The sequence below is a fragment of the Typha latifolia genome, chromosome 4 (assembly GCF_019914945.1).
Source record: "Typha latifolia isolate L0001 chromosome 4, TyphaL0001v2, whole genome shotgun sequence".
Classification (NCBI taxonomy): Eukaryota; Viridiplantae; Streptophyta; class Magnoliopsida; order Poales; family Typhaceae; genus Typha; species Typha latifolia.
In genome coordinates this window covers 12,930,027-12,957,704 of record NC_133089.1, presented here as the reverse complement: position 1 = coordinate 12,957,704, position 27,678 = coordinate 12,930,027, and the positions used below count along the sequence as shown (strand labels likewise).

Below are 27,678 nucleotides of genomic sequence, written 5' to 3'. Positions count from 1 at the left end.
ATTAATGGGATGTCGATATGTAATTTAAGCTATATAAAAAACTTTTGAGAAAGTCATAATATTTTCTCAAACTACTGGATATATCCCAGAATTTTACTAGCTGGCTTTGATAAAAAAATATCTCCAACCAATTGGCTAATTGAAGTAAATATACTAACACTTGGAATACAAGATCTTTAATTCCTTGTATGAATACATTAGGGTTATACCTAAACTTGCATATCTTGACAGACACCCTCAATTTAATTTTTATACTACAGTTAACTCTCTTAACTATGTGAAACTAAAACCTCTATCTATCCAAAGAGATTATTATAAAAAAAAAATACTACATAAAACATCCAAAATGCTTCCGTTTAATATTTCTATTTAAAAATGTCATACAATTGTCACGTGATCAAGTAACCCATAAATTAAATCGACAAGCAGCAACATTTCGGAGCTTATATACATAACAGACTTAGATATAGACATTCATTTTATGAATCATTATCTAACCAAAGAGTAAGTAATTATGTCAGAAGGAATCCCAAAGGAAACTAAGAGGCTCTAATAACAAGTCATGCCATTAAAAACATAAACAAAAAGAATAGAGCCTTTTATTGCTGTGAACTTGGAATCAGCTTTCCTACTAGAGATGGATCTTTCCTTTCTGCATATGATTCAGTGGCTAAGCTACATACCCTATAGGGATGTATAAGAGATCACCAATGAACATTATATGTGGAAGGAGGTTGAGAAGATTAAAAGATAAGCATATGCTATCTGCTGCTTCTTTACTACTTCATTGTATTGGAAATGACTGGATTGCTGGACCTCCATGCGCTCATAAATTGAGCCTGACAGGTAATTAGACTAGCAATGCCCTTGTTGGCTAAATTTAGCACTCATTAAAATATCAAAAGCCTTGAACCACATCAATCCCTCCAGGTGGAAGATTGCATTTACCTCGCATGGAATGAGTTTTCACTTGGATTCGTAAGATGTTAAACTAGGCACTCAAAAGAGTTACTAAGAGGAAAGTGGAAATTAAGGAACATAATTACCAAATCTCAGTGCTTTCTCGATAATTGGTTTCTATTTCTTTTGCATGGTTGGATGGTAGCTTTTTCACCTGTTTTGACAGATATAGACTACTTTACTGCTTGCATGATCTCTTTTTGTGGTCCTAGAACAGCAAGAGCTGATCCTTCTCCTGCTTGGTGACATTTGCTGGGCCTAAATTAACTTTGAGTAGAAAGGTATAAATTGCTGTCTGCAAATCAGTCAACATTAAGACCCCAAAGCAACTCAGCCGGATTATGAAACAACAAAGTGCATGCATCAATACCAAATATTGTCATGTTCAAATTTCAAAATGTTGCATAAAATATGTGAAAAGGAAACGATGGAGTTAATCATCAGTTACACATTTCAACAAGAAAAGTGGAGAAACTGAAATTGTTTGAGTAGAAAATTTATGTGCACGGGAAGTGATTCCATGGCTCCTGATCATTGATATGAATAGCTTGCTTTTAGTCTAACTAGAACATCCACATTAGTTGCATATACTTCAGCTTAACTGAAACCAAGCAATTTTGTACAACTGTGAAATCAATGTATCATCATCCTGTGTATTGATCATGATGATTGTTGTGGATAGAGAAAAATCAAGGGTCTATAAGATGCCACATCATCACTTTTTATAGAATACTTGTAAAGTGTTTGTAGACATAGGAGTGTTCAATTAACAATATCATAATACGTTTAGGCTCAAAGTTGGTGGAGATCAAGAAAGTTATTTTCATCTATCAAAATTATGAAACATTCTTCTCACAAAGATTGCAGAAGGTAGGTAAAATATCCAATTTATAAACATAAGCTTGACTTTGGAGGAGGTGAGAACAAGACAGAATACCTAATCACCATCTCAGGTGGATGCAGTGCATGGCACTCCACTGGAAGGTGAGATGATATGAATGTAAGAGTTGCCCATTCTCGAAGGACAGGGCCATTCTGCCACCATTACAATCTTGAAATGGGCCTGTTCCACTATCATAATTTATGATATTTTTATTGGTCTAGTCTTTACAAGATCCTCTTTAGCCATTTGCAAGCTAAAACCAGCTGCTTGTCCAAATAGACTGAATAGTAATCTACTAATCTTTTCCAGATCCTTAGACTTCTATGATTTTATCCAACTACTTGCAACAGTCTTATCAATCTTCCTTGCTGTCATTTGATCCCTAACAGTGTCAGCATCCTCCCATCTCCCAGCAGCAGCAAGAATGTTTGACAACAATGCAAATGTCCCCCCTCCAACATCCACCTCTCCCCCAAGAATCCATTCCTTAATGTGCTTGCATATAGTTTCGTTACCACTGTGCACATTCGAAGCTCTTAGCAAGGCTCCCAACTCATACCTGCTACAATCATCAGGCATGGATTTCACAAACTTTTCGGTTCTCTCAAATTGTCCTGCTCGACAATAGGCATCAAGCATGCATGTGTAGTGCTCCTTTTTTGGCATAATACCGTAGACCTTACTCATGGCATCAAATATCACAGATGCTTGGCCTACCAATCCTGCATGACAACAAGCTGAGAGCAAGGCAAGAAACGCAACACCATCTGGCACAACCCCATGGCATATCATCAGAGAGAAAAGCTGCAGAGCTTGCTTAGCTCTTCCATTGATGGCCATTCCGCCGACAATGGAGCACCAAGAAACCAAATCCTTGCAAGAAAGCCCTTTAAAAACCTCAAAAGCTACTCCAACATCGCCACACTTAGCATACATATTAATCAAAGCATTACCCACAATACCATCTTCCCCAATCTGACTCTTAATCATGTATGAGTGCACCAACTTCCCCAAACCCAATGCCCCCAACGAAGCTAATGCACACAGCACGCTCACCACAGTCGCCTCATTGGGCATGACCTCTCCATTGACCAGCATTTCTCGAAACACCTCCACAGCCTCTTCAGACTCCCCGTTTCGTGCATACCCAGATATCAAAGTAGTCCAAGAAATGACATCTCTGCGAGGGATTTCATCAAACATCTGACGGGCATAAATCATATCCCCACATCTCACATACATATTAAGCATCGCATTGTCCAGAATAACATTACCAGCAAACCTCCTAACGCAAATTCCATGAAGGGATCGCCCCAAGTCGAGAGCATTCACACAACAGCAAGCACCAAGAACGCTTACGAGGGTCATTTCATTCGATTTCACCTCCATCGAAGCAAATGCAACGACGGCATCCCACTCCCGACCGTTCCTTACAAGAGCAGATACGAGGGAGGTCCAGGAGACGACGTCGGGATTGGAAATGCCAGCGAAGACACGGCGAGCTGCCGCGATATCGCCGGCGGCGGAGTAGAATCTCAAGAGAGAGTTCTGCGCGAAGAGGTCGGAAACGTGGCCGGACTTGAGGAGGCGGGCGTGGACTTGGAAGCCGAGGGGTCGGTGGAGAAGGGCGGCGCAGGACGTGAGGACGTAGGTGTAGGTGAAGTGGTCTTGTGGGATTAGAGATTCGACCATGTGAGCGTAGATTTGGAGGGATTTTTGCGGGCATTGGGAGCTGGAGAGGTTTCTTCCGAGAAGGGAGTTGAGGACGATATGGTGAGGTTTAGGGGATTTGATGATGTGGGTTTGGATTTGGGCGAATTCCAATGGGTGAATTGGCATTCTTCATTGTTTCAGTTGTGCATGCATGTCTAATATACACTACTTATATTTGCCATTTGAGCTATATTTATATTATATATCATTTCAACTAAAACTAAGTAGTAAGTAGGATCGTTGCACCACTAGAGGAACGAAGGAGAGTTTCAACGAATGAGTAGAAGGTTGGAGGAGCAAGGGATGCGATAAAGGTTGTCATACGGTGGTTTTAGCGTATTCGTAAGTCCCAAATAACATAATCAAATTCCTTCAGATCGTTGAAGGGAATGTTGTTGCAACGTTTTTAGATTTGCCATAGCAAAACAACGATAAAAAAAATAGATTAAGGCTCTATGTTGGCTTGGAACACTATCAACATTGAAGAGCTATATCCCATTCTTCCGTTCAAAAGCTTAAAAGTCAACCTAACTCCTAAAATGTAGAAGTGATCGATTGGCCCAACTCACCTAGGCCTAGCCTGAACTTGCCCAATCTAGACTGGGCTAAACCTAGCTCGGATCAAATTTGGACCCAATATGACTCAAGTCCAAACTAGCAATAGGCGGCACAAACCAAACCTTCTGACTTGAAAGCCCGACCTGAAAGCCCAACCAAATCTTCCTAACTATAGCCAAGTCCGTGAGCCCAGCTCAATCCATTAACAGCCAATGTGAAATGTGCCATCATCTCTCTCACATTACTAAGAGAAACCCTCTCTCCTATCCCAACTTGAGCTAAGAAGAGAAGAAAAGATATGTCTGCATCCCCTATGGTAGTAGACTCATCCCCACCTAATGACCTCTGAGCTTCTTCGCCACCAGCATATCCAATGCCACTAGCTTCAATGAGGACATGGCTAAGGCATTGAGGTGGAAGGATCCCTCGGTGGAGGGAAAGATGATCTGTGAGGTGGAGGAGGCAAAGTCAATAGGTTCATCGATGGCAATAGGGAAGCTAGAGCCCGCAAATGGCATTGAGGGCGATGTTGGTGGTGGAGAAGAGAACGAAGGCAGAGGAATTGGATATGGGGTCACTAGTGGTGGTGGGGAGGAGGCTGATGGTTTTGCTGGAGGAGGTGGTGAAGGTGGAGGTGAGGGCGATGGGGTTATTGGCGGTGGCGAAGAATAGGCTAGAGGTGGAGGTGAGGGTGATGAGGTTACTAGCGGTGGTGGGGAAGAGACTGGAGATAGAGGTGAGAGCCATGGGTTACCAGTAGTAGAGGTGAAGAAGTCGGCAAATGTGGTGAACTAGGTGGTAGCATCAGTGGCAAAGGAGATGTCGTCGATAACCTCTGTGATTGCCATAAGTCAAAGCTAGTGATGTCCTCAGAGGAGGCACCGTAAGGGAAGAAGAGAGTAGTGGGGATAGAATAGGTGGGTTGAATTTGGAAGGGAAGGGATTGGCCTGTTCAACATCTCGCTCCACCTGCTTATTAAGCTCGGCCCAGGCCGCCTAGCCTAAGCCCTCTCTCTCATAGATTTGTAGGCGGTAACGAGCTAGACTATTCTGGTCCTGTCCGAACTCGGCCTAGCCCAACTCACGCACAAGCGGGTTGGCGAACATAGTACCTAGCCCAATTGACCTGATAGACCAGCCCACCGATGATCACCTCTAACATACTCTGCTTTATTGAGGTTAGAAGGTCTTCATAATTCCAAATCAACATATATTTTGGGAAAATTTTAGCTCTAAGGTACTTAAAAGTAGAATGCCCAATTTTAACTTAAGAATTACTAGAAGATGTGATATGTATATATATATATATATATATATAGAGAGAGAGAGAGAGAGAGAGAGAGAGAGAGAGAGAGAGAGAGAGAGAGAGAGAGAGAGAGAGAGAGAGAGAGAGAGAGAGAGAGAGAGAGAGAGAGAGAGAAGATGTGATGAATATACATATTTATGAACAAAAGAACATATCCTACATTAATTATAAATTAATAACCACAAATGAATTCTCAGTGTAGAATATAAAATATAAAAGCTATTGTTTGCTAAAAATTTAAGTTTTTAGAGCAGTCGGTGGATGTGATATAACTAATATTTTATTAGAGCTATCTGTCATTTAAATTACAATGTTTTACTCATTTAAATCAAGTCAATTTCTTACCACTAACGAGAGAGTGTTTTAGAATATAAATATTATTATGTTCTAACAGTGGTCCCATCTTTCGTTTTGGTAGTATTACATGGTCAAGCCTTAGATATTTAGCAAAGAAGAAAAAAATGATCTTTCCTAATGCTGCCGTTACTAGCTTTTCAATGAACAATGATCGTTGCCATCAATAAAAGTATCAAAAGCCAGATCTATAGGCCCACCCCCATTACCACTTTCTAGTCCAACCAATCCCTCATGATACTTTCCATCTCCATAGTTATCTTGCATGTTCTAATAATTTGAAAAAAGAATCATGGCTAACAAGTAGCAACTAAATTATCATGGGAAAAAGATGCCACAACCAATTAGACCACTACTATTTAACCCCAACTTGAAGGAACCAAGGAGCTTTTCCAACCAACCCGTTCGTTCCTTAATTTCTCAGGAAAAAATTACAACCATGGCATGCACTTATTCTATCTACATCAATACATGAGAAGTACAAGAGAGAGAGAGAGAAAGATTACACTTTAAATTTGGTTATTTCAAGTTAATTACATACACTATCAAGAAGAAGATGGAGATATCCAAAAAGAATAGTTGAAGAGCCTAAGTCCTTGAACAAGTTGCTGAGTATTAAAAAGAGCTATAAGCTAAAGTAGTGAAAGGTTGATGTGGGTGAAAGGAATCATGAGATCTAGCTCGTGTTTGATATCCTTGGAATGGCCAATCATTCAACTTGGAAATCAAGGAAAGGGAAAGAAGACACATCCTTCATCAAGTCCTCCAAGTCCCACTCCCCCATCCTAGTGTTTTCACCCTCCCAATATACCCCTTCTCCACCAACATTGCCACTGTTGCTGTTGTTGTTGTTGTTGTTGTTGTTGTTGTTGTTATTGTTCTTGTAGTAGTTGTGATCACTAATGATCTTTGTAGTACTTGGATTATTACTAGTAGTATGTTCTTCTAGACTTATACTCTCCAAGGGTGGAACAAAGAGCTCATGAGATCCTCCTATCAAACTTCCACCCATGATCATGCCTTGACTCCCATAGTAATTATAACCGACATCTAAACTAGCGAGTTGCGTTAGCGAGCTCGTCGTCCCACGGGCTACGGCGTCGGGCAACGGAAATAAATCGTAGCTTTTGCTCATCAGAAGACTCTGCATTGATGATGATGTTGTTGTTGTTGTTGTTGATGACAATGACGATGACGAAGACGATGAGTCCATGTGCATTGCCTTGATCGCCTGCTCGTTTAAGCTCATGATCCCTTCGACGACCGCTGATTTAGAATCAGGAGATCCACTGTCGTTGAGAGAAGACGATGACGACGATGAGTTCTTCAGCCTCTTTTTGATTGTAGAGTTCCAAAAATTCTTTATCTCGTTGTCGGTGCGCCCAGGAAGACGTGCAGCAATCTGCGACCATCTAGAGCCATAAACAGATTAAATTAATACAACTTCGATTAGATCAAATCGAATAATTAGTGGGTAGCAGTATACTATACGCTAGCTAGCTATCAATTAAGATCGTTGTCAAAATTTCGACAGCATGCTTTGGGGCATGAACATGGACTAGTATGGTGGAGGAAAATGACTAATGTCATTGTCATTGCGAGAAATTTCTTGATGTGGGTGAATCATCTGATACCGATACATATAGCCCACTATGATCGTTTAATATTAGAAAGATTAGTAAAAAGCTCTCCCAATCAACGTTTTCTTTTCTTCTCTTCTCTTTTCTGACTAAGAATTAAAATGCACACCATACTTAAGCGATACGATTGAAGCTTCCATCAACTATTTGAACCTAGTAATCAGTAAGCAAAAAAAACAAAGATATGTATGTATATATGCATGCATTTCCAAGTGATATAATTAGAAGAGAAAAGGAGAGAGAGAGAGAGACCTGTTGCCAAGGATGGAGTGCAAGTGTATGATAAGCTCCTCTTCTTGAGGGGAGAAAGGACCTCTTTTGAGATCAGGCCTCAGGTAATTGATCCATCGAAGGCGGCAGCTTTTGCCGCACCTCTGCAAGCCGGCGTTCCTGGCGACGTCACTCCAACACCCTTGACCATTGCTGAGCATGTAGTTCATCAGCTTGTCGTCCTCCTCCGGAGACCACAACCCTTTCCTTAGCTTGTTGGTCATCCCATTAATACCGCTATGATCACTTGAGTTGCTCTCTGGCTTCCTCATTGTGATCTTGTGAGCTAGGTGGCTATAGATCTCTTCTACAAGTGGTTTGATCAGAGGAACAAACTGAAATATGTGTGTATATATATATACAGTTACACGGATTTGAACTTTAAAAAAATAAGAAAGAAAAAGAAAAGGTGAAGAAGATGATATGATGATGATGGTGATGGGTGTGAGCTTTGCTTAGAAACTGGAGAAGTGGTTGGAGAGAGAGAGATGTAGAGAAGTTTCTATGTCTTGTGTTTGTTGTTGGGTCAAGCAGCAAACGGTTTGGAGGGGGACCTTAGATGTGTCCACGTACTATAGAGAGAGAAAGAAATACGTAGACGTAGATAGAGAGAGAAAGAGAGAGAGAAGAAAGTATTAGTAGTAGTAGTAGTAGTAGTAGGGTAGTCTTCTTGACTTTGACTCCAGTTCTTGTCCTTTTCGATGCATTTTTCTTCACTCCCAAGTCACAAGGAGCCATGGCTGAGAGAGAAAGAGAGAGAGAGAGAGAGAGGAGTAAGAAGATGAAAGAGATCTAGAGGAAGAGATTGTTTTATGAAGAAGCTAAGTCTGTTAATTTGCTTGAAGTTCACATAATCTCCTCTCTTAATCTCCCTTGCCATCATATGTTTGTAGACGAAGGGTATATATGTTTGTAATAAGTGTGCAAGCCTTTGCATGTAGTGTAAGCATGGATATCGTTACATATATCATATTTGTGGCTCGTTTATACAACAATTTCTTTTTCTCTTTTTTTAATATAAGTATATAAGTTCGGTGACATAAAGCATTAAGCTCTGTAGCATATTAGATAGTGGGTTGAACAGCCGGGCCAAGCCTCCTAATAATCGAGTCATAAGTATGCTCGTCAAGCTTTGTCAAAATATCGATCAAGCCGTCCAATCTAAACTCCAAGCTAATACATTATAGAGCCACTGAGCCATCTTGCTCTAAGTCAATGCTCACCAAATTGCTCCTCTAAGCTAACACATCGCCGAGCCGCTAAGCTAAACACAGTAGAGCCTCGAGCCAGAATCATCTAGGTGATGTCGTTTATATAATATTTGATTCCCATGTAAGTTGTGATGGGGGCAATTTTATGCAGCCACTTCTGTAGGAATATCCTACAGCCATGATACTTGTGTTAAAGGGTACCATATAAGTTGTCGGTTCGTTACCTAACGGTATAAGAATTTCCATAATTGGCCGTCTAACATGGTATCGATCTTTTGTGTGTGTTTGTGTATTTGCTTATCACTACTTGATGGACAAAATTAGGCTTTCAAGACATAGAAAATATATTATGAAGAATAAAAACATGCAATTGCTAATTGGATAGAACTCTACGAGTATTTTCGAATGCAAATCTTACTTACACCATCTAAAACATTGTTAAATTATCATTTATCTAAAAATAAATAAATAAATATTTATCTCTAAACTATACCCTTATAAAGGGTGCATTATGTAAATATTTAAGATAGTATCAGAATAAATTATACACTTTTACTCTTAGGGATGTAATGTGATACTGGATCACAGTATAGGTAGGGCTATCAATCTAGCTCAGCTCATGTTAGCGAACAATCCATGTTCAATTCGAAATTTTGTTCAAAAATTTGAGCTCAAAATATAAACAACCAGTAGTTCACTCTATATATATATATTAATGGTTGAAAATTGATTTGAGTCATTAGATTGATAATTAATGGTTAGATCTTTAGTTTCATAAGTTTATTAGGTTAACTCTAACCAGAGTTACGCGAAGCTATAAATGAGCTTGACTTAGCTTGCGAAGCAAAATAAGTGGAACACAAGCCAGCTCAAATTCTTTTCGAGCCGAACATGAGCTCAAAATTTAACTCATGGTTTAGCTTGTCTTGCATTCGAGTTCAATGATTTTAATTTTAAGCTCACACGAGCAAAACCTAACTCGCTCGTGTTCGTCTCTCGTCAATACCCCTAAATACAAAGGTTTGGCAATATTGTCTCTGGACAATGTCCAGGCAATATCAATTCTAGATACTAAGATACAGTAGAGAATCTAAGGCACTATTTATTGCCTGTCACATTCTATCGCTTATCATTAGCAATTTCAACTGTCTTCAAATGTAAGCTATGTTGATGGCTAATGAAAAGGGGTTTTCCTAAACAAGACAACTACTAGTTATTTCATCACCAAATCATAGTTCTAGAAACAGAGATTGGTAGCTTCTGCCATCTTATTTGTTGTACTGTTTTAGTGATAATCCCTTGGAAGCATTACTGTTATCATATGTCTTAGATATACAACTAAAATTTTTTTGATCATTTAATCTATTTACATTGTCAATGTATAAAAACTAACCAACTAGGAGGTAATGTCTAAATCTTCTCCTATATTTTAGTAATTGTTGTTAGGGAAAATTATTAAAACCGCCTTGATGGTATTTATCATTCGACCCTGCATATTTTACTTTTAATACCTTAAAAATATCTCGAGTTAAATTTAATCTAACAACAAGTAACAAAATAGGGGATATTTTAATTGTAAAACTAGAATAAAAATATATGACTGGACCCCTTTTCTATTTCTACCTTAACCTTAATAAATTTTCTCAGAGGTATTAAAGTCATTTTGCATCTAATTTAATCATCTAGCATCATAATGTTTTGAGGCATTAACAAACTGCCATCATGATGCTTCGAGGCATTAAAACGCAAGGTCGAATGATACATCCATAAGATAAGATGGGGGTGTTAATGATAAGGCAAAATGTAAATTACTTTTAATATTTTTTTTCTTGTTATGGTAAGTATTTGGTTGAGAATGAAGTGTTTCTTATAAAGATTACGGGATAATTACACTTAGACTTTCTGAACTATTACTCTTTTCTATATATCTGCCCTAAATTTTATTAAATCTCCTGAAAGATTGAAGTTTCTTCTCGCCTCTCTTTTTCTCCTACAAAATATAAATAAATATATCATATAGTTGTTTACTTAACTTGCAAGTGCCAGCTTCGGGATGAATAAGATAATAAAAATCTAATGGAAAGAGTGTTTGAGATATTTTTAATAGTTCATTAAATTTATATGTCACAAAAGAAAAAAAAATTTCAAGGAAGATCTAAATGTAGTTAACCCAAAGATTATTGTTAATTATTTTAGTTCTATCTCATCTCCATATTTATCATATCCTGTGGATCAGAGACAGGTAAGCCAGGAAACCCCACAAGTCTGCTGGAGAGAAGGAAACCTTTTAGCTAAGCTAGCATGAAGATTAATCAATGAGAATTATTTCTCTCTACAGATCAATCAATCATGCTCTTACTTTCTGAAGAGGGTGAAGGCATCTGTTCATATATTTCAAGCTAGTATGGCTGTTTAGATTGATCAGGGTCACTTTCTTCATCAAATTATGGTAACATCAGAAGTACTGTTGTTCTCTTGATTCACTATAAAAAGAGGAGTAGGTAAATAACATTATGAGAAGCAAGAGTCCACTAGCATCTCTACAGTAATTTCATACCAAATTAATGTAAATGTAATGCTAATGAGTTTATTACATTTCTATATATATAATATATATAACTGCCCACTATTCGATTCGGATGATAAGTTCATAAGGTCAAAATTCATCTCTGCAGAAATGCCCAGGGCCCTCTTGCTGCTCCCATCCTGCCAAAGAAATAAAAAGAGGAATGTAACCACTCAATGTCCAAGAGAATAATATCAGTCATTTGGTTCACAAAAAAGTCTCAAAGAAATTAAGAGTATAAAGTTTTTTCGCACAAAAGTTTCTGAAAATTTGATTGAATAAAAGAGAAGAAGATGAGCTTTATATTTATCCAAAGAAAAAGAAAAGTTTGGGGAACAAGAGGGGACAAAGGAACTAATGGTTGGTTTTCCTCAAATCAAACGGACGTGGTGTTTGTCCAGAGATAGATTTACTGTCATTGTTAAGGTGTTTTGCTCAACATTGGTACACAGAGAGAGAGAGAGCGAGAGATTTCAGATGTTAAGTCAATTAACTTTATGATCACCATGTTCTTTATCTTCAGGCCTCTAGTAGTTTTTGGCCTTTCTTTTCATATCATAGACTTTGGTCACATCACAATAATACTACACTTTAACTTTAGAAGACAATTAAAAGGAACTAAAAGAATGGCATTACCACAGAGACGCAAATCAGTAATCCTACCTCCAAATGCTAGCAGTAGTCCTTAAGGTCATGTAGACTGTCAAGGCGATCCATATTCCAATAAATCCAAGATGTGAAGAGAGATATATCAGGCAAGGAACGCTAACGACAGCCACTGCGACCTGAAGAATGAATAATAAAATTCATCAGCTTGATATTCCTTTGATCAATTAGAGTAACAGATGGGATTTATATTAGAGGAAAAAAGAAAGGAGTTTTCTAAATTCAGAAGTTTGTTATGAATAGAGCACTTGCCATTGAATATGCAGCAAATGTGTAATCAGATGCTCCAAAGTTGACGCCATCAAAAACAAAGGCCAAGGAGTTGATTGCTTGCGTACCAGCGACAAACTAAGTTAAAAATAACAGATATCACTTTCAAATTCATATGAGAGATGAAATATGATGTTATGTTATCAGCATGAATCGATACCAAGATAATATTACCGGAATGCCTTTGTGAATTATTTTTATCACATCGACGTCCTTTGTAAAAATACCAGACCCAAACTGCATTCCAACTCCAAGTAAAACTGTGAGACCTATCCCCAAAACAATGCTTAACTGCAACGTGAGAATTCAAGTTCTTAAAATTTGATTGAGAAATGCAAGGGAAGAATTCTACTTAGAATGTGAGATACCTGCAATACACGAGCAGTGGCAGTAACAACCTTGTGATAATCCTTCTTAGCAAATGCACTGGCAAGTATTGCCTACAGATATTCATAGTCAATATTCTAGAAAAATAACTTATAGCAGAATCTGCCAATCATGCAGTTTTCATGGTAATGAAAAAAATCACAATACACAATGTGGGTCTCTGCTTTTGCAACCACAACCCACTAGCCCAAATTCAATTGACTTGAATTCTCATGACTGCCAGCATAAAAGATGTGGGCTCTGTCTTTTTCATTGATTTTCAATTCCCATCATCTCCTTCTTTGAGTCCTTTCCAATTCCCATCATCTCCCTCCTTTCCCATGAACTATAGAGAGCTTTTAGAGCCATTAAAACCTCTCAACTCTCATGAAAGAGATTGAGAGCTCTCCGAACTGATGGTTTCTCTCCCTCTCTCTCTTTCTCGCAACCGAAGGCCTCTCTCTATCTCCCACTCTCTCTCTCTCCAAACTGTAGCCCTTCTCTGTCGGTCATGATTTGTTTCTTTATAACATGTGAGTAATATATCTTTTTCATTATATGTCTTAATTCCTGTAATTTTTAAAAAAAATTAATATTTTTCTTAAGTTTTCTTCTAAATTGGTTTTAGAATTTCCTAGAGTATTTTAATTTTTACTATTTAAAAAAGACTGAAACAAAAAAAAATGAAACTCCGATTGGACTCCAAAACACCGAAATGTTTCATTTTTCAGGGACAAAAACTTTGAACTATGAGGCTACAAACATGACAGGATAAAGATAATGTAACATCAGGCATCAAATAGAATTTCATATGGTTCTGGCTTATCTTATTATAATACAATCTAAGGTTAAAAAGTAAGAATCATTTTAACACAGTAACAAACCAAACATGTAAGCAAGAGACCCTCTCTTGGTACTAGATACTAACCTGTCCAGCAACAGCCAGACCATCAGCAAGAAGAGATGTCGCCAACCAAAGCTGTACGCTGATCTGGAAACCCGCCATAATGGTTGGTCCATGGTGAGCAGCCAATGATGTGGCTAGAGTAACACAGAATGTTACTGCTATCACTCTTGCCAGTAGCAGGAATCCTAATGTCCAGATTGAATAATAAAAGCAATGTCAATGAGAACAAGAAATATTCACGCATTTAAGAAAAACAAATACTGGAATACTAGTTGCAACTACATTAAAAACCCGAACAGGAGAGAACATCTATACTTTGCAGCATGCTGAACAAAAAGTTATAAATAAAAAGGAAAAAACAGCTGCCAAATGAATGACATGACATAATAATAGGGGAAGCACTCAGCTAATTGTATGTTATGGTTTCTCAATACTTGAGCTTCTACTAACTTTCTCCACAACTTCCTTTCACTGAAATGAGGCAGTTCTAGGCCAGCCTGATATACTTTGCCTATTGCAGCAATTAAGAACTCTCTGAGGCCTACTCTAGTACATTATGGACATGGAGTAATTAGGTGCAGGCAGGCAGGTCAGCCAATTCTTATCCTATTAATGATTTAAAGCAGAAGAGTTATAAGTAATATCTATCAAATATATACATCAAAACGACTGATAACAAGTCAATTCTAATTCTTACCAGACATCCAGAACTAACCATATATCTAATTCGTAAAACTACTATACAGCGCACCCACATAGGCCACAACTGAACTCAGTCAGCTGTTATTCTAAGATCAAAACATAGAGCTAATGACTAGAATCAATTTAAAATGGCCAAACTAAGCTCAAAGCCTCAAACTGACATCAAATGGTTTCAGAGATTTTTGAGGTGATACCTAAGAACCTAACCTTTTTAAATAATGCATAACTTCAAATTGAATAAATATAAGGTAGAAAATTTATTGTTTCATCAGAACAAAATAAATAAATTCTACCACACAATCCATTTCCATAGAATCTGATGCAGATCTTTGACTTTTTCAGGAATGAATATTTTACCACATCGAAGAAATCGACTAAATTTCAGGGCTTTGATACTAGGCGGCACAACATCAATTTGCTGCACAAGTCTACATAGCAATATCAATGTTATAAGGTACCTGCAGTGGAGTATGTCATGTGAATATGCGAACAAAGGCATCTGAAGTATAAGATAGCAACATAAAAACGGAGCTAGGAAAGAAGAAGATGAAACTTACTGAGAAATAATATGGGCAATTGCTGCACCACTTACACCCATACGAAATACAAATATCAGAATTGGGTCCAATATAATGTTTGTTACATCTCCAGCCACTGTAATGTGGAAAGGAAAAACAAAAAAAAAAGAATAATCCAGACGTCAGAAAGATAGAAGACCATAAAAAGCCAAGTACCAATAATTAAATCAACTCAACCAACCATCAACAGATAAGTCATATGTAATTCACATTGTTTTATCAAGGAATCCTTTGTGAATTTTTGTACGTATTGATGTTTCATCCATGGGAAAATCATTTAATAGCAAATTTTCTACTTACTGTTAATGTTTTTATTGTCTCTTTGCCTGTTTATTGCCTTGCAAAGCAAGACAACTTCCGCTATCAAATGTTGTCATATCTTGATTCGTCGATACTCTTTATGCCTATGGGAAAATCGAGAGGGTTGCTCCTTCCTTGCATTTGCAAAAACTTTATTGACAAAGGTAGGCAACTACAGCCACCAGCTGGGGTACAATTTCTAAATCCACGCCTATCTTTCCTGATTTTGCCTGAGAAAGTGTTTTGGCGCATTTTTGACGATGTCAAAGAAATTTGAGAACCAAAAAGACTAGTTCTATCATCACCTTTCCTCAAGTCTTGAGGTGAGACTGTCCAAATGCCTCAAGACTCGCTTGTAATACAAGGTGATGAACATGCATTTAATTGAGAATCACACTTGTTCAGTAAGCATCCTTTTGTGTCTGGTAAATTGGTAGTATTTATATGGAAGGTGTACATCTCAACATTTGTGCTTGCCATGGTACATCAAAAGAATTCACCCAGTTCTGCATCATGTTCACACTGGTACTCCAGTGAAGAATGGAAGGTTCTGAATAAAACTGTTACTAAGTATCAGCATTGTGTATGCTTACCAGAATATTCTGCAGGCTCCAATGTCACGCGCATGCGCATATATATATATATATATATATATATATATAGGTTTTCTAAATTCTAAACTCTAACTATTATTATATCGAATTCAAATTAGCAAATTGTCTGCTGAAATTGAGAAACTGTGATAGTCTTAAAGCACTTAACAACTAGAAATGAATGTGACCATGCAACTATGCTAGTCAAATTGATATATACTCACCCGTAGCATATAAAGGAGTTCTTGTATCCTTAAATCCTCGAAAAACACCTTGCATGGCCAAAGACAAGAGAACAGCAGGAGCACCAAGAGATCTCAATGTCAAATATCGCAATGCTGGTTTAAGCATAGGAGAGCCCTATGTTTTACAGAAATAAAATAGATAGTAAGAGAAAACCTAACAGTGTCAATTATTCAAAAGCTCAAACACTTCTTTTAATGACTTTTGAACTTTTACTTCAGTGAATATTAGACAACCAAATCATCTTTTTGCCCAAAAGATAAAAAAGAATAAATCGGCTAGAACATAGAAGACTAAGAGGTACATGGCTGCCTGCCATACTTATGAAATTCCATACATCATGCAAAAGGAGAAAATAATTTTTCTTTATGTCATGTAATATTCTATGTTATGGTTTATCTTGTTTTATCAGAAAATATGGATCTTTTGATATAATGAACTATGTAGGAACATGAGTATCCTCAAATCGTGAAAAAGAAAAGAAGGATAAGATCAGAGCATATTCAAGCTTCTCATACTCACAGACTTCACACCCATAATGCTTAGGACCAGTTTTGCTGCAAAAATCAGGAATATCATCTGAAGAATTCCAAGAATTCCACCAACAATCAGTGCTGATGAAACTGATGGAATATACTTTCTCTTACATCCATATATGGATACATTTCTACATTCATTAGCAAGATATGATGCCTCACACCCTGTCTTCTTAGAATCTGTAAAAAGTTAACCAGGGAAGGGAAATAGAACGATCTGTGTAAGCACTATAAATTTAAAAAAAATTTAAAAGTTTGCATGTCTCAGGAATGCATACCACTGCAAGAAGGCAACTGGTTCATTTGGTCATCTACAGGAGAAGCCTTTTCCAAGTCTTCACATTTTTCTTCTTCAATACACTTGCTGATAATAGCATCTTCCTCAGCCACAAAAGATGTTGTAACACTAACAAGAGGATAGATGCAAACTTTTGCGACTTGATTGAATATAGCAATAGAAACCCCCACAGCAGCTATTTCCACTGAACCTGTACTCCAGGGATCAAAACAACAAAATTTAACTCATCAGTGCCTGAAAGAAAGATTACATAAGTATGCATATCAAGAAACCATTAGAACTTGTAAACTTGTGTAATGAACCATGGAAACATGTGGTGGATGCATAATGTAAACAGAACTATACAGATTTATTGACCAACTAATTACTACCTAGAATTGGCTACTTTTGTTTTGTATGATCAGTAGCTATGTCTTTTAAGAAACACCTGCTCAAACACCATAAGAGATGAAATGGCTCCAAAGTGATCGACACTCCTACTAAAGGTATATGTAAAGGTAAGCTCATAAGCATGATGAACATAAATTAGAGAACCTAGACAGGTAAGCTCATAAGCATGATGAACATAAATTAGAGGAAGCAGAAGGTGGAAATGATCCAGCAAAAGAAACCAGAAAGAAATGGCAATACCTAGCCGACCGATGAATGCTGTGTCAACAAGAGAAGCAAGTGGATCAGCTGCTAAGGCCAATGCAGCAGGGAAAGCGATGCGCAAAGTCTCTGATCCAAGATCATCAAGCTTGAAAACATGCCTGATCAATCAACCATAGTATTAGCTTCTACCAGTTTAACTTGAAGAATACATATTACATTTCTCAATTTCCCAAAACACAAATTTCACCTGATGTTCATAATAAATATATGAAGGCCTGTCTTCCGCGGTGTCCCGGTCACCGGCAGCGAGTCCTCCTCTTGGTTTGTCCCTTCACCAGCCATTCCCTCCTTTGGTACATCTATGAAATTCGTATCTTTCTTCAAAGGGTCTAAGTTACTGGTTTGCTCCTCAGAAGCATGAGAAGACTCTTCCATTGATAGAAACAAGAACCTATCACCTATCACCTATCTAGGCAGCAACAATGGCACCCAACTTAAAATGCCTCCCCAACAAAGCAGACGAGTATCAGAGAAACATGCAATGAGAATCCAGCGAATCCTGCAAGTTTGACACATTGGGTGTGCAGGACAAAATTGATCAGTACAAAGTTCTTTTGCCATCTACACATGAAACAGCACTCCAGTACCAGCAAATGCTTCACCTGAAATGAGCAAGAGCAAGCAGAAAGGAATCTAAACAAAAACAAATCAATCCCAGCAACCGTAGTTAGCTGAGAGAGAGAAAAGAGAGAGCCAGAAACGTACAAGTGAAGCTCCTGAGAGCTAGTTTAAATGCAAAACTGCCCGCCTAGAGTAGAGCGTAGTAAAAGACGGTAGCTTCGAAGTAATACTACCTAGAGAACTTCATGGGCCCATGGCCTACTCCACAATGATGCCATGAGGCCTTCCTCAAATCCACCTCCCCAGGGAACGCTAACTGACCGCACTAATCGTGCCATCTCCATTCTCTATTGCATTTGCCATCTGCCCATGTCGTCGTCGTGTGAGAGAATTATAAAGTACAACAATTAGGTTCCAAAAGGGATAGAAAGCAAAGTTCGCGGAAGACCAGAATACATAAAGAATTTGAACGCGAGTCCAAAGGACGAGACAAGAGCTAGCAGTTCCCACGAGGCTTCAATGGCAAAAGGAAGACTCATGCCGCCTTCTTTTCGGAATCTGATGACGAAACAGAACAAAGCCACCTTCCCCAGATGAGAGCGCGAGGTGGTAGATGGGTTTGGAACCCAAGATCGCATCTTTCCACTTCCTTCGAGCGAGCTACGACGAGATGTACTGATACAACGCGTAGCGGCGCGAAACGAGAGGTGGGTTCCTGGATTCGATCCAGATAAACGTCGAAAAAATTGTAGCTTTGCGAGAAGAAGGGCTCCATAGTTCCAATTTGATGAGCCGAGAAGAAGGGAGGGAGGTACGAAATGGATCGACGAGGGTTCGTACAGGAGAATCCATGTGGTAGATCTCAGACATGAGTTGTGGAAGTGGAACCGGACTGAGATCCCACCATCCCCAGATGAATGGAAGTAGGATATTAAAAGACCTTTTTTTTTTGGCCCAGCTCTTCTCCCTTCCGAAAAGGGGAAGACGACGACGAGCCGACGAGGTTATTGCATGAACCGCATAAGAATATTTTCTTCACAATAAAAATAATAAATACAAGCCAAAAAAAAGGAGAGAAAAAGAAGTGCTCAACTCTCTCCATTCTTTCTTTTACTTATGTATTCTCCCCTAATCCCTTTTAAGGATAAATATATTTTATCTTTTTATAATTATGCTCAAAATTATTTTAATTATTTGTACTTAAAAAAAGTCTACAACTAATCCGTGTATTTATAAGTAAAGTAAAAATATTAGTTTTTCTGTTAAATTTAACCAGATATTATAGCTATTTTAATAATTTTGATATATTATATCAAAATCTACGTGTCTTATTTAACAAACATGATAATAATATTTTGAGCATTTTAACATTATTTAGTTAAGTTTAGCTAAAAAAAAATTAACGGTTTCACTTTCGTCGTAAATATAAAGATTGATTTGAAATATTTTGTTATACATATGAGTAAAATAATCTTAGACATAAATACTAAAATATATTTAACTCTTTTTTTATCTAAATACTAGAATGGTAAATTAAAAAGAGGTATGAAATTGCCATTAGCTTAGGCTCATGGCATCATTAGATTCATTATCATTTGAATTCATTTTCCATATGCTCTCCACTTGTATCATCACCAATCCATCTACACTCATAGTGCTCATCATGCATCCGACTTACAAAGATGCTAATTAATCCAACTCCACTCACCTCTTTGCCACATTAAACCTCTACACTAAGAAAAAGAAATGGTGGCTATCTAAAACTTGGATATAACGTAGTGTCCATAACACAAGAAAACAAAGACAGAAGTAGTGGATGACACTGCACTCCACTCCACTCCACTCCTAGAGATAGAGCTAAAAATTGGGAGACATCGCCCCCCCATCTGACGCATGCATGCATGCACGTCCACGATGCCTGCACTAAAATATATCCTATTACTTCGAGACAAAAGTCTACCAAACTTTGTATATATAGTACATCTCTCTACCCTATTTTTCTCTTCTTTTTTTTATTGATAAGGAGCAATTAAGCTAATCAGATAGACTAATCCTTCTCTCTCTCCCTCTCTCTCTTTCTATATATATATATATATATATATATATATATATATATATTTGTAAGAGCCTCAAGCAGGAATTTTAAATAGGAGCCTTCCTATAATAAATAATATTAAATTATAAAAATTACAATACAAATTAATTCACAAATAATTCACTAACTTCCTATTACGAATTGATAAGTCTCTCTATCTTTCGAAACATACACACTAAGTTAGAATATTTTTCTAATAAAAAATAGTGATATTTATCTCCTATGTAGCTAGCTAGTCTAAAATTCATAACATCTTTCTTTCTGACACTTAAACCTGCAAAACGGTCAAAAGACCCTTTTTTTATAAATAACAACTAATTGTTCAGCGTTGACTATAACTACTAATGCATGAGATCTTTAGCCACCAATGAGGTGAATTAGAGAGGTATATATGCTCATCTCCAGGGAACGAACAGCATACCTCTAATTTCCTCCAGGTGTAGACTGTAGTCTTCTTCTTCTTCCTTTCTCCACTCTTATTAATGAAATATCTCACCACCTTCCTCTCGGGACTTTATAAGCACCCACCCCAACTATATCCACGTACGTAAGAGTCTAACTGTTGACGTGTCGTGCCGTGGGTGGTTACCTCTGTGGGGGTCGTAGGAAGCCCACCAATGAGTAGTTGCCATGGCATCAGTTGGATCCAAATGGGCAAGTTTTGTACGTAGGAGAAGTGGGCAATGAGAGCCTAGAGAAAGTTTTTAAGACCTCTTATCTCGCTTTAAACCCACTACTGGAAATGAGCACTAAAAGCTCGATTGATGCCTTCGTTTCCCTCATACTATCCGTGGGAATGTTAGGTTATGCATATATATATATATATATGGTTTTTTTGCGAATAATCACCTACATTTTGAATTTATTTGAGAAAAGCTTCCTCCCTTCTGATGGGTATATTTGTAAAAGAACACCTCTTTAGGTGGTTTTATTTGCCGGGTGAGGAAGGACAGTATCAATTATTTTCACGGGAAATTTTCAAATAACACCCTACTTTTCGTTTATTTTCCCGCTGACTCTTGTCTTTGAAAATTTTGTAATTAACCCTCATTTTTTTTATAATTTTTATATGGCACCCTAAGTTAACTAGACCTAACTATTTTCAAATGGAAAGGTATCTTTACAAAGGCAAAGTATCAACTAAGAAATATTTTATAATTCTTAAAATACCTAATTTATTTTGCTGTGGTGGGCCAGGGTGAGATATTGCTTAAAAAGGGTAGGTTAAGATTAGAAATTTTCTAAGGGTAATTTAATAATTTAATTAATAGTGTTACATAAACCATAGATTAGATTTAATGATAGTAGGGTATTATATTATAATTATAGGGGAAAAAAAGGCCAAGTTATAACATTCTCAGAGACAAAGGGTTAGAAAAAAATAATAAAAATGTAGGGTATTGTTTAAAAGTTCTCTTAATTTCATAAACATATATATATATTCTTGGAATATTTGTTAAGAGCCAAACTGAGGCAAACGAGAAGTAGATTGGCAATGGTGTTTTTACAATAAGGTTAAAATGTAGGTAGTTATTTGCCAAGAACACCACTTTTGGTTCCACTAGTGAGTTTCCAAAAGTGACGATGGAAACCCAATTGTTGTGGTCCTGACTAACTCAACAAGTGAGCACTATCATTATAACGAGATGGGGGAGTTGTGGCCCACTTCCTGGACGAGTTTTTGACCAAACTAGCCCTGTCCAGGCTTTTTTTTTACTAAAATAGACCGCACCAAATTTATTACAAAAATAGATCTATTTTACCGCTAGTCAAATATAGACAAATCAGTGTTTTATGTGTAAAATGATGAACTTATCGGTAATTTATTTAAAATTTTCAGATAAAATACTGATAGATTTAATTAAGTTTATCTTATTATTTTTTTTTTTTCATATATAAAATACGAATCAGTTCAGCGTCTTATATGTAAAAAAAATACTTATTAATATCTTTTCTTCTTAGATAAAATAATAATAAATTTAGTATTTTACCGACAGCTATAATAAAGTTCCAGAAATTGTCTAGTTTGGTATTAAAAAAATAAAAAAAGAGGGTTAGTTTTGTCCAAAAAAAACTCTGACCTGGACCTCTTTGAAGAGACTTTTTTGCTACTTATTTTTTCTCTTTAGGTAGATAAAAATGTGGCCCATTTCCTGGTGCACAAAGAGGTGGCCCAATATGGCTAATGTGTGTACTTTTGTACTAGTTTTCAAGCCAAATCAACTAGTAATTATTATGTTGGGAATACTCTTTTTCTTCTTAATTGTTTTCCATTTATCAATCTGTAGATTTTAACTTGATTCTCTTTGATAGGCCCTGAAGAAAAGAAGAAGAAGAAGAAGAAGAAAGGCTGAAATGCCAACAGTACCAGTTTTGGTCCCTAAAAAGGATAGTTTGGTAGTCTTAGAAGAAACTCATAAGACATGGAAAATGATTGAGAAAGTTTGCTAAGACTTAAACATAATGGTCGAATCCTTTCGGTCTACGATAGAGTTTATAGATACTTTTAAAGTTTGAACTATCTCTAATTGAAACTCGAGTATAGTTAAGACCTCTCGATATAAATAAATTACATAAACGGCACACAGAAGAATTATTTTATTTGGAGGCCTAACAATTAGTTGGGTAGGATCCAATTTAGGGCTTAATCATTTGGGAGCCCTAACTAGCCGTCTTAGTAGGTGACTCGGTAAGTATAGTTATGTAAATTATAATCTAATTGCATGGAACGAAAGTAATTAATCATATAAAAGTTTTAATTTAAAAGATTTTGTTAAGGTAAAAGGAGACCCACTTACTCCTTTGGTTGGCTACAGGATGACTTGTAGATGTTACGAGAACAAGGATTAATGATATAAGAGGTTATATCAAACATTAATACTTTTGCAATCTTAATTGTGCCTAGACTCTTGAATTATTATCTTCTAACCAAAAAAAAAAAACTATTACCTATTTTCACATGGATTTTTTATTTATTTATTTTGACACTTTGATACCCTCAATTATCTAAAAAATTTTACTCTTCTAATATTGTTAATAAAATAAATAACGACTATCTACTTCTTAACCTTTCTCTTATTATTTTCTCTAAAATAAAGGTAAAATAGCTGTTAGAGCGTCTAAAATTAATAATGTGATCATTCACATAATTTTTTTATCCAAAAAGAATCAGCAAACAACTAACAAAATGTATTTTAAAAGTTCTACACAGTTAAGGAATCAATATGCTATGAAAAATAAATAAAAGGAGTCTACATGAAAGTAGTAAGCTCCACGGGTCTAGGTGTAATTATCTCCATAAATATTTTCATAGCCAAATATTTTTGCTATCCTTAAATTTGACACTATTCAATTAATAGCACTTGCAATCACATTATAATTTCCAAATGAAAGAAAATAGAGCAATAATTATGCATTCCATCAAATCCTCTAAATAATAACCTATTGAAATTTGAAAATATGCATTGTAGCTCGCTCACCTTGTGGTCATTCTTTCCTTTTATGATAGTTTATGTTGATCTATCTATAAACAGAATTAGGTCAACCTTGGTAAATTGGAGAACGTGGCGGTGTCTTTGGATTCCCATATCAATATCTTTTAGAGTAACACTAACATAAGAGTGGTGCTCCTCTTCATGAGTATGACATCCTAAGTTATGGTCAATGTACAATCACCACGAGGTTATTCTATGCCATCTTGAAACCAAATAGCAATCCAACTCTCTGGTTAATTGGGTCATCAAGGCTAACGTAAATACCAAGTTCTTTTATCTCTCCACATTTATTCATAGATACTACAAGTCATATCATATCTATTATCAATCGGGGAGGGGAGAAAGTTAAATTCCCAACTATCATTGCCAACGAGTTTATTCAATTCTACTCATATCCAAAGCTTCTCTATTTAATTGTGTCACCATTAAAAAGTTCCTAACATAGTATAAGTTCTTCATAATCAAAAGGTGAATAGGCCTCCTCATATGTAGGGTAAGTTATTTCGGGCCTTCTTGAGTTCCTCAAGGCTACATCTTGTTCCCCTACTTTGGGATCCAAATCTCCCATTTACGTTCATTTGGTGTTGCTTCTAAATTTGTTAGTTTGAAGCCATGTACGTTCTTGTAAGCGGAGAAAGCCACCCTGCCACCTGCCTTAGTGTAGGCCATCCCCTTTTATTACTTAGGATATGGTCAATTCGCTGGTTCCTCTCTCCACTATTGATTCTTTATCCTCCATGGCCAAAATCTTTCAATAGGAGAAAGGAGAAACCTCCAAAGGCTTGGCTTCACTTTGCATAAAAACTAAATACCTTGACACGAGGGAAATGCATTATGCCATACTCACTCTCATGGGCCACAAGCTCCTTCATCTTCTCGGTAGGCCATCTTTCTGATCAAGAATTGCGGGCATCTACATCTCTAGCAGCCCAAGAGAGGTGTCAAGGAGATCTCCCAAGTTTAAACACAATTTTTTTACTCTATAACTCTTTTCAAAGTGGGTTTACCAAATATATTGTCGATTACAAGCTCATTACCATCCTACATGGCCCATTTGGGTCTTCAGTACTTGCTTGAGCCTGAAGCCCACTTTCTCAATGTTGAAATTCAACGGGGCTCTATGTCAATCGGTAACTCAACTCATTAACGTATTACAGTTTTTCTTTGAAAGCTAACGTAGAGCAAGCTCTCGCCAAGCTTTGCAGATTTTCTCTCCACCCTATGCCTCTCTTATTATATTTGCTTGATGACCGAGGAAGACATACAATGAACCTCTTAATCTCATGTCGGCCAACTCGTGCTTTTTGAGATTTGTTCATGTCAGCTTCATTTGTCCTTCTTGAAGGGTGACTTTTGCCCTTCTTGAAGGGTAGCTAGCTCTCATCCTCATTGATACTTGAAGGGAAAGTCTTCCTAGTGAGCAAGAGTAATAATATGTAGTTATAGAAAAGTTGCAATGCTTGTTGCTTTCGATAGAAAAATCCCTTCTTGGCTGCCATCTTCTATTGGGGCTCTCTCTACTCTTGTGGTAAGCAAGTCTCACCCCCAGTGGCCTGAATTGCTTGATCTGCTAATTAGATGGCTCCCCCTTCCATTGGATTCTCTCAAAGTTACCTCTAATGGTTCTTTTGCTCATCATAGGACTCAAGAGGCAAATGCTTTATCTTACAGTGACTCCTCCGGGCTCTTCATGAAGGCCTCTTTAATGTTTGATCGTTTGAGACTTGCTATGATAATTTCATCCACAATATATGTCGACATTCCATTTGTCCTCTCGTAATTCGTGGCATGATAGATAATATTTTAAAAATTTTAGGTGTTTTTTCTAGTTTTTATCTTGTTCGTACTCATAGTGAAGGTTTGTTGTTGCTAATAAATTAGCTGTCTTTACTAGATAACGCATAGATAAGAGTTTCGGATCCTTTTATTACTATTCTCATGGAGGATTATTTCAATCGGAGTGCTTTACGCTAGAATCATCTTTATGTTACAACTTTTTTCACGCTATGCCTTCTTTTATTAAAAAGGAAAAACAAAGAACAAAAAATTATAAAAGATGTGCCACTTTTATCACATCGAACTTGTTCTTTTGTCTTCTCATTGCACTTTCAGAATAAAATTCTTATCCTCATTGTTGTGATGCACTATTTTTTTTATCCTTTTTTTAGGAAAGAATTCCAAATGATACCCTACAATTTTGTGTTTAACATCTCTTCACAAACCTTTCTCTAAATTTTTTTTGAAATAATCTTATCTTAAACTCTTCTTGTTTTTAGTATAATTTTCATATCTAAGCTTTCTTGTCACTCGAGAGGCTAAGACTATAATATATTTAGTTATAAATATAAAGTTAAAAAATAGCATCTTGCTGTTAGGTCTGTTAGTTAAACTTAACTCAACTTTAGGTTAAATTAACTATACTAACAAAATTACAAAAATACTCTCAAACAAATCATACTAAGAATATTTTAGTTATTTTAATTAAATTAAGTATAATTAAATTACAAAAGCTCATAAAAGACCTACATAGTTTGTAGTTGCAACCAAAGGCTTAATTTTGGCAAGTTAGTTGAAATGGCCCAATGTTTTCTACCTGCTTTGCAATTTCTGGTCCTTGACTTCTTGGTCCACCAAACACACAGAGTTCAATGTCAATATAAATTTAGCCAAACACCCACCTCCTATCAAAAAGCATGTAGTCTTATTTAATTGGATTTCACATTATTCCTACTAAAAACTTTTAAAATACCATAACTATCATTACATTATTTAAAATATCAGCATTGTCACTAATCTTTTGACTCTTTTAGAATTACCATTATCATTAATTTTTAAAAGAATATTCCTAACATGTTATTATTAAAGAGTTAGTAAACATATATTAATAACTAAGAGATACCTAGTGAAAATTATTTATCAATTTTTTTATTTTACATAAAATAAGATATATTATATTGTAGTATGGTATTAGTTACATTAGATTTATGCGAGTTTAATATAAAAAAAATTAAGCTAAGTTGTGTTTTATTATACTTAGTTAGATTTAATTAATGGAATGACATTTAATATTTTAAAGAAATTTAGTGACAATTGTAATTTAAGTAGGTTAGGTCCATAAAATGCAAACCGTAGGCTAATTCGATGCGCGCAGCAGTAAGTTCTCCACTCCCAATCAATTTCAGTATAAACCATATTAAAAACAAAGGAAGAAAATTTTATTTAAAAGTCTCATTTTTTGCATTGTTTTCAAATGGCATCTTTTAGAAATTATTATGTAGTAATTTGGTTGCACAAAGTTGCATGGCCCACTATATTCTCTAAAGATAAAATAGGCTTCAAGATTCTTCATCAATCTAAATAGTCATCTAGTGGATTATTTACCATCTTGTAAGAAGAAAATATATATATATATATATATATATATTCTTCTAAATGTTGCATTTCTTCTATAAGTTTCTCTTTCGAGAATAGAGCATCTTGGGTTAGTGTTCTACTTCGCCATGGTTGAGGAACAAAATCAGGAACAAAATCTTGAAGATAAAAAGTTGCAGAGAATTTTCCCTACCTTAGTCATCGGATCTATGGATATCGAAAATGATTTGCCAAGTTACCCAGTTATAAAATTAGCTCATTATTCTAAGAGGATAATGATAATTTGTATATGATAAGTTAATTCAATCTAAAGGCCAGTTAATCTTTATGACGAAAATCAGCTACAAAAATTTAGTAGATAATAAACAAAAAAAGAGTCAATTTAGACCAGAGGAAAAAAAAAAAATCAAAACAAAAATAATATTTAAAAAAACTTTTATGATTTAATTATATTTAATGTTTTGATTCTGCATATAAAACTAAATGCACAAAAAGGAATGGTATAAACAGAATTATCCCTGAAAATAGAGATTAAAGCATGCCTCTTATCCATATGTTTATAATCTAAACAATATATATATA

At 36.3% G+C, this 27,678-nt stretch overlaps 3 protein-coding genes across 9 annotated transcripts; all 3 read right to left on the bottom strand.

Moving 5' to 3' along the window:
- Nucleotides 1-2,164: 2,164 nt before the first annotated feature.
- LOC140785992 (putative pentatricopeptide repeat-containing protein At3g05240) lies at nucleotides 2,165-3,535 on the bottom strand. The gene has a single exon (XM_073134152.1). The coding sequence runs from the start codon at nucleotides 3,533-3,535 to the stop codon at nucleotides 2,165-2,167; it is 1,371 nt and encodes a 456-aa protein (XP_072990253.1).
- Nucleotides 3,536-6,162: 2,627 nt separating this feature from the next.
- LOC140785747 (transcription factor MYB83-like) lies at nucleotides 6,163-8,183 on the bottom strand. Its single transcript, XM_073133725.1, has 2 exons — nucleotides 7,667-8,183; nucleotides 6,163-7,186 (listed from the first exon to the last, which is right to left on the bottom strand). The coding sequence occupies exons 1-2, from the start codon at nucleotides 7,954-7,956 to the stop codon at nucleotides 6,484-6,486; spliced, it is 993 nt and encodes a 330-aa protein (XP_072989826.1). The 5' UTR covers nucleotides 7,957-8,183; the 3' UTR covers nucleotides 6,163-6,483.
- Nucleotides 8,184-11,345: 3,162 nt separating this feature from the next.
- Nucleotides 11,346-20,731, bottom strand: LOC140787660 (protein DETOXIFICATION 42). 7 transcript variants are annotated; one of them, XM_073136705.1, is made up of 15 exons: nucleotides 18,584-19,154; nucleotides 18,177-18,498; nucleotides 17,762-18,073; nucleotides 17,551-17,672; nucleotides 16,901-17,110; nucleotides 16,609-16,802; nucleotides 16,068-16,203; nucleotides 14,930-15,026; nucleotides 14,730-14,830; nucleotides 13,692-13,855; nucleotides 12,766-12,837; nucleotides 12,572-12,688; nucleotides 12,380-12,475; nucleotides 12,125-12,246; nucleotides 11,346-11,601 (listed from the first exon to the last, which is right to left on the bottom strand). In XM_073136705.1, exons 3-15 carry the CDS (start codon nucleotides 17,947-17,949, stop codon nucleotides 11,559-11,561), a joined length of 1,662 nt encoding a protein of 553 aa, XP_072992806.1. In that variant the 5' UTR covers nucleotides 17,950-18,073; nucleotides 18,177-18,498; nucleotides 18,584-19,154; the 3' UTR covers nucleotides 11,346-11,558. The 7 variants fall into 7 exon arrangements, with proteins under 7 accessions (XP_072992806.1, XP_072992805.1, XP_072992807.1 ...); XM_073136704.1 differs by having other exon boundaries at nucleotides 17,762-18,176; nucleotides 18,280-18,498; XM_073136706.1 differs by having other exon boundaries at nucleotides 18,280-18,498.
- Between the last annotated feature and the right edge of the window lie 6,947 nt (nucleotides 20,732-27,678).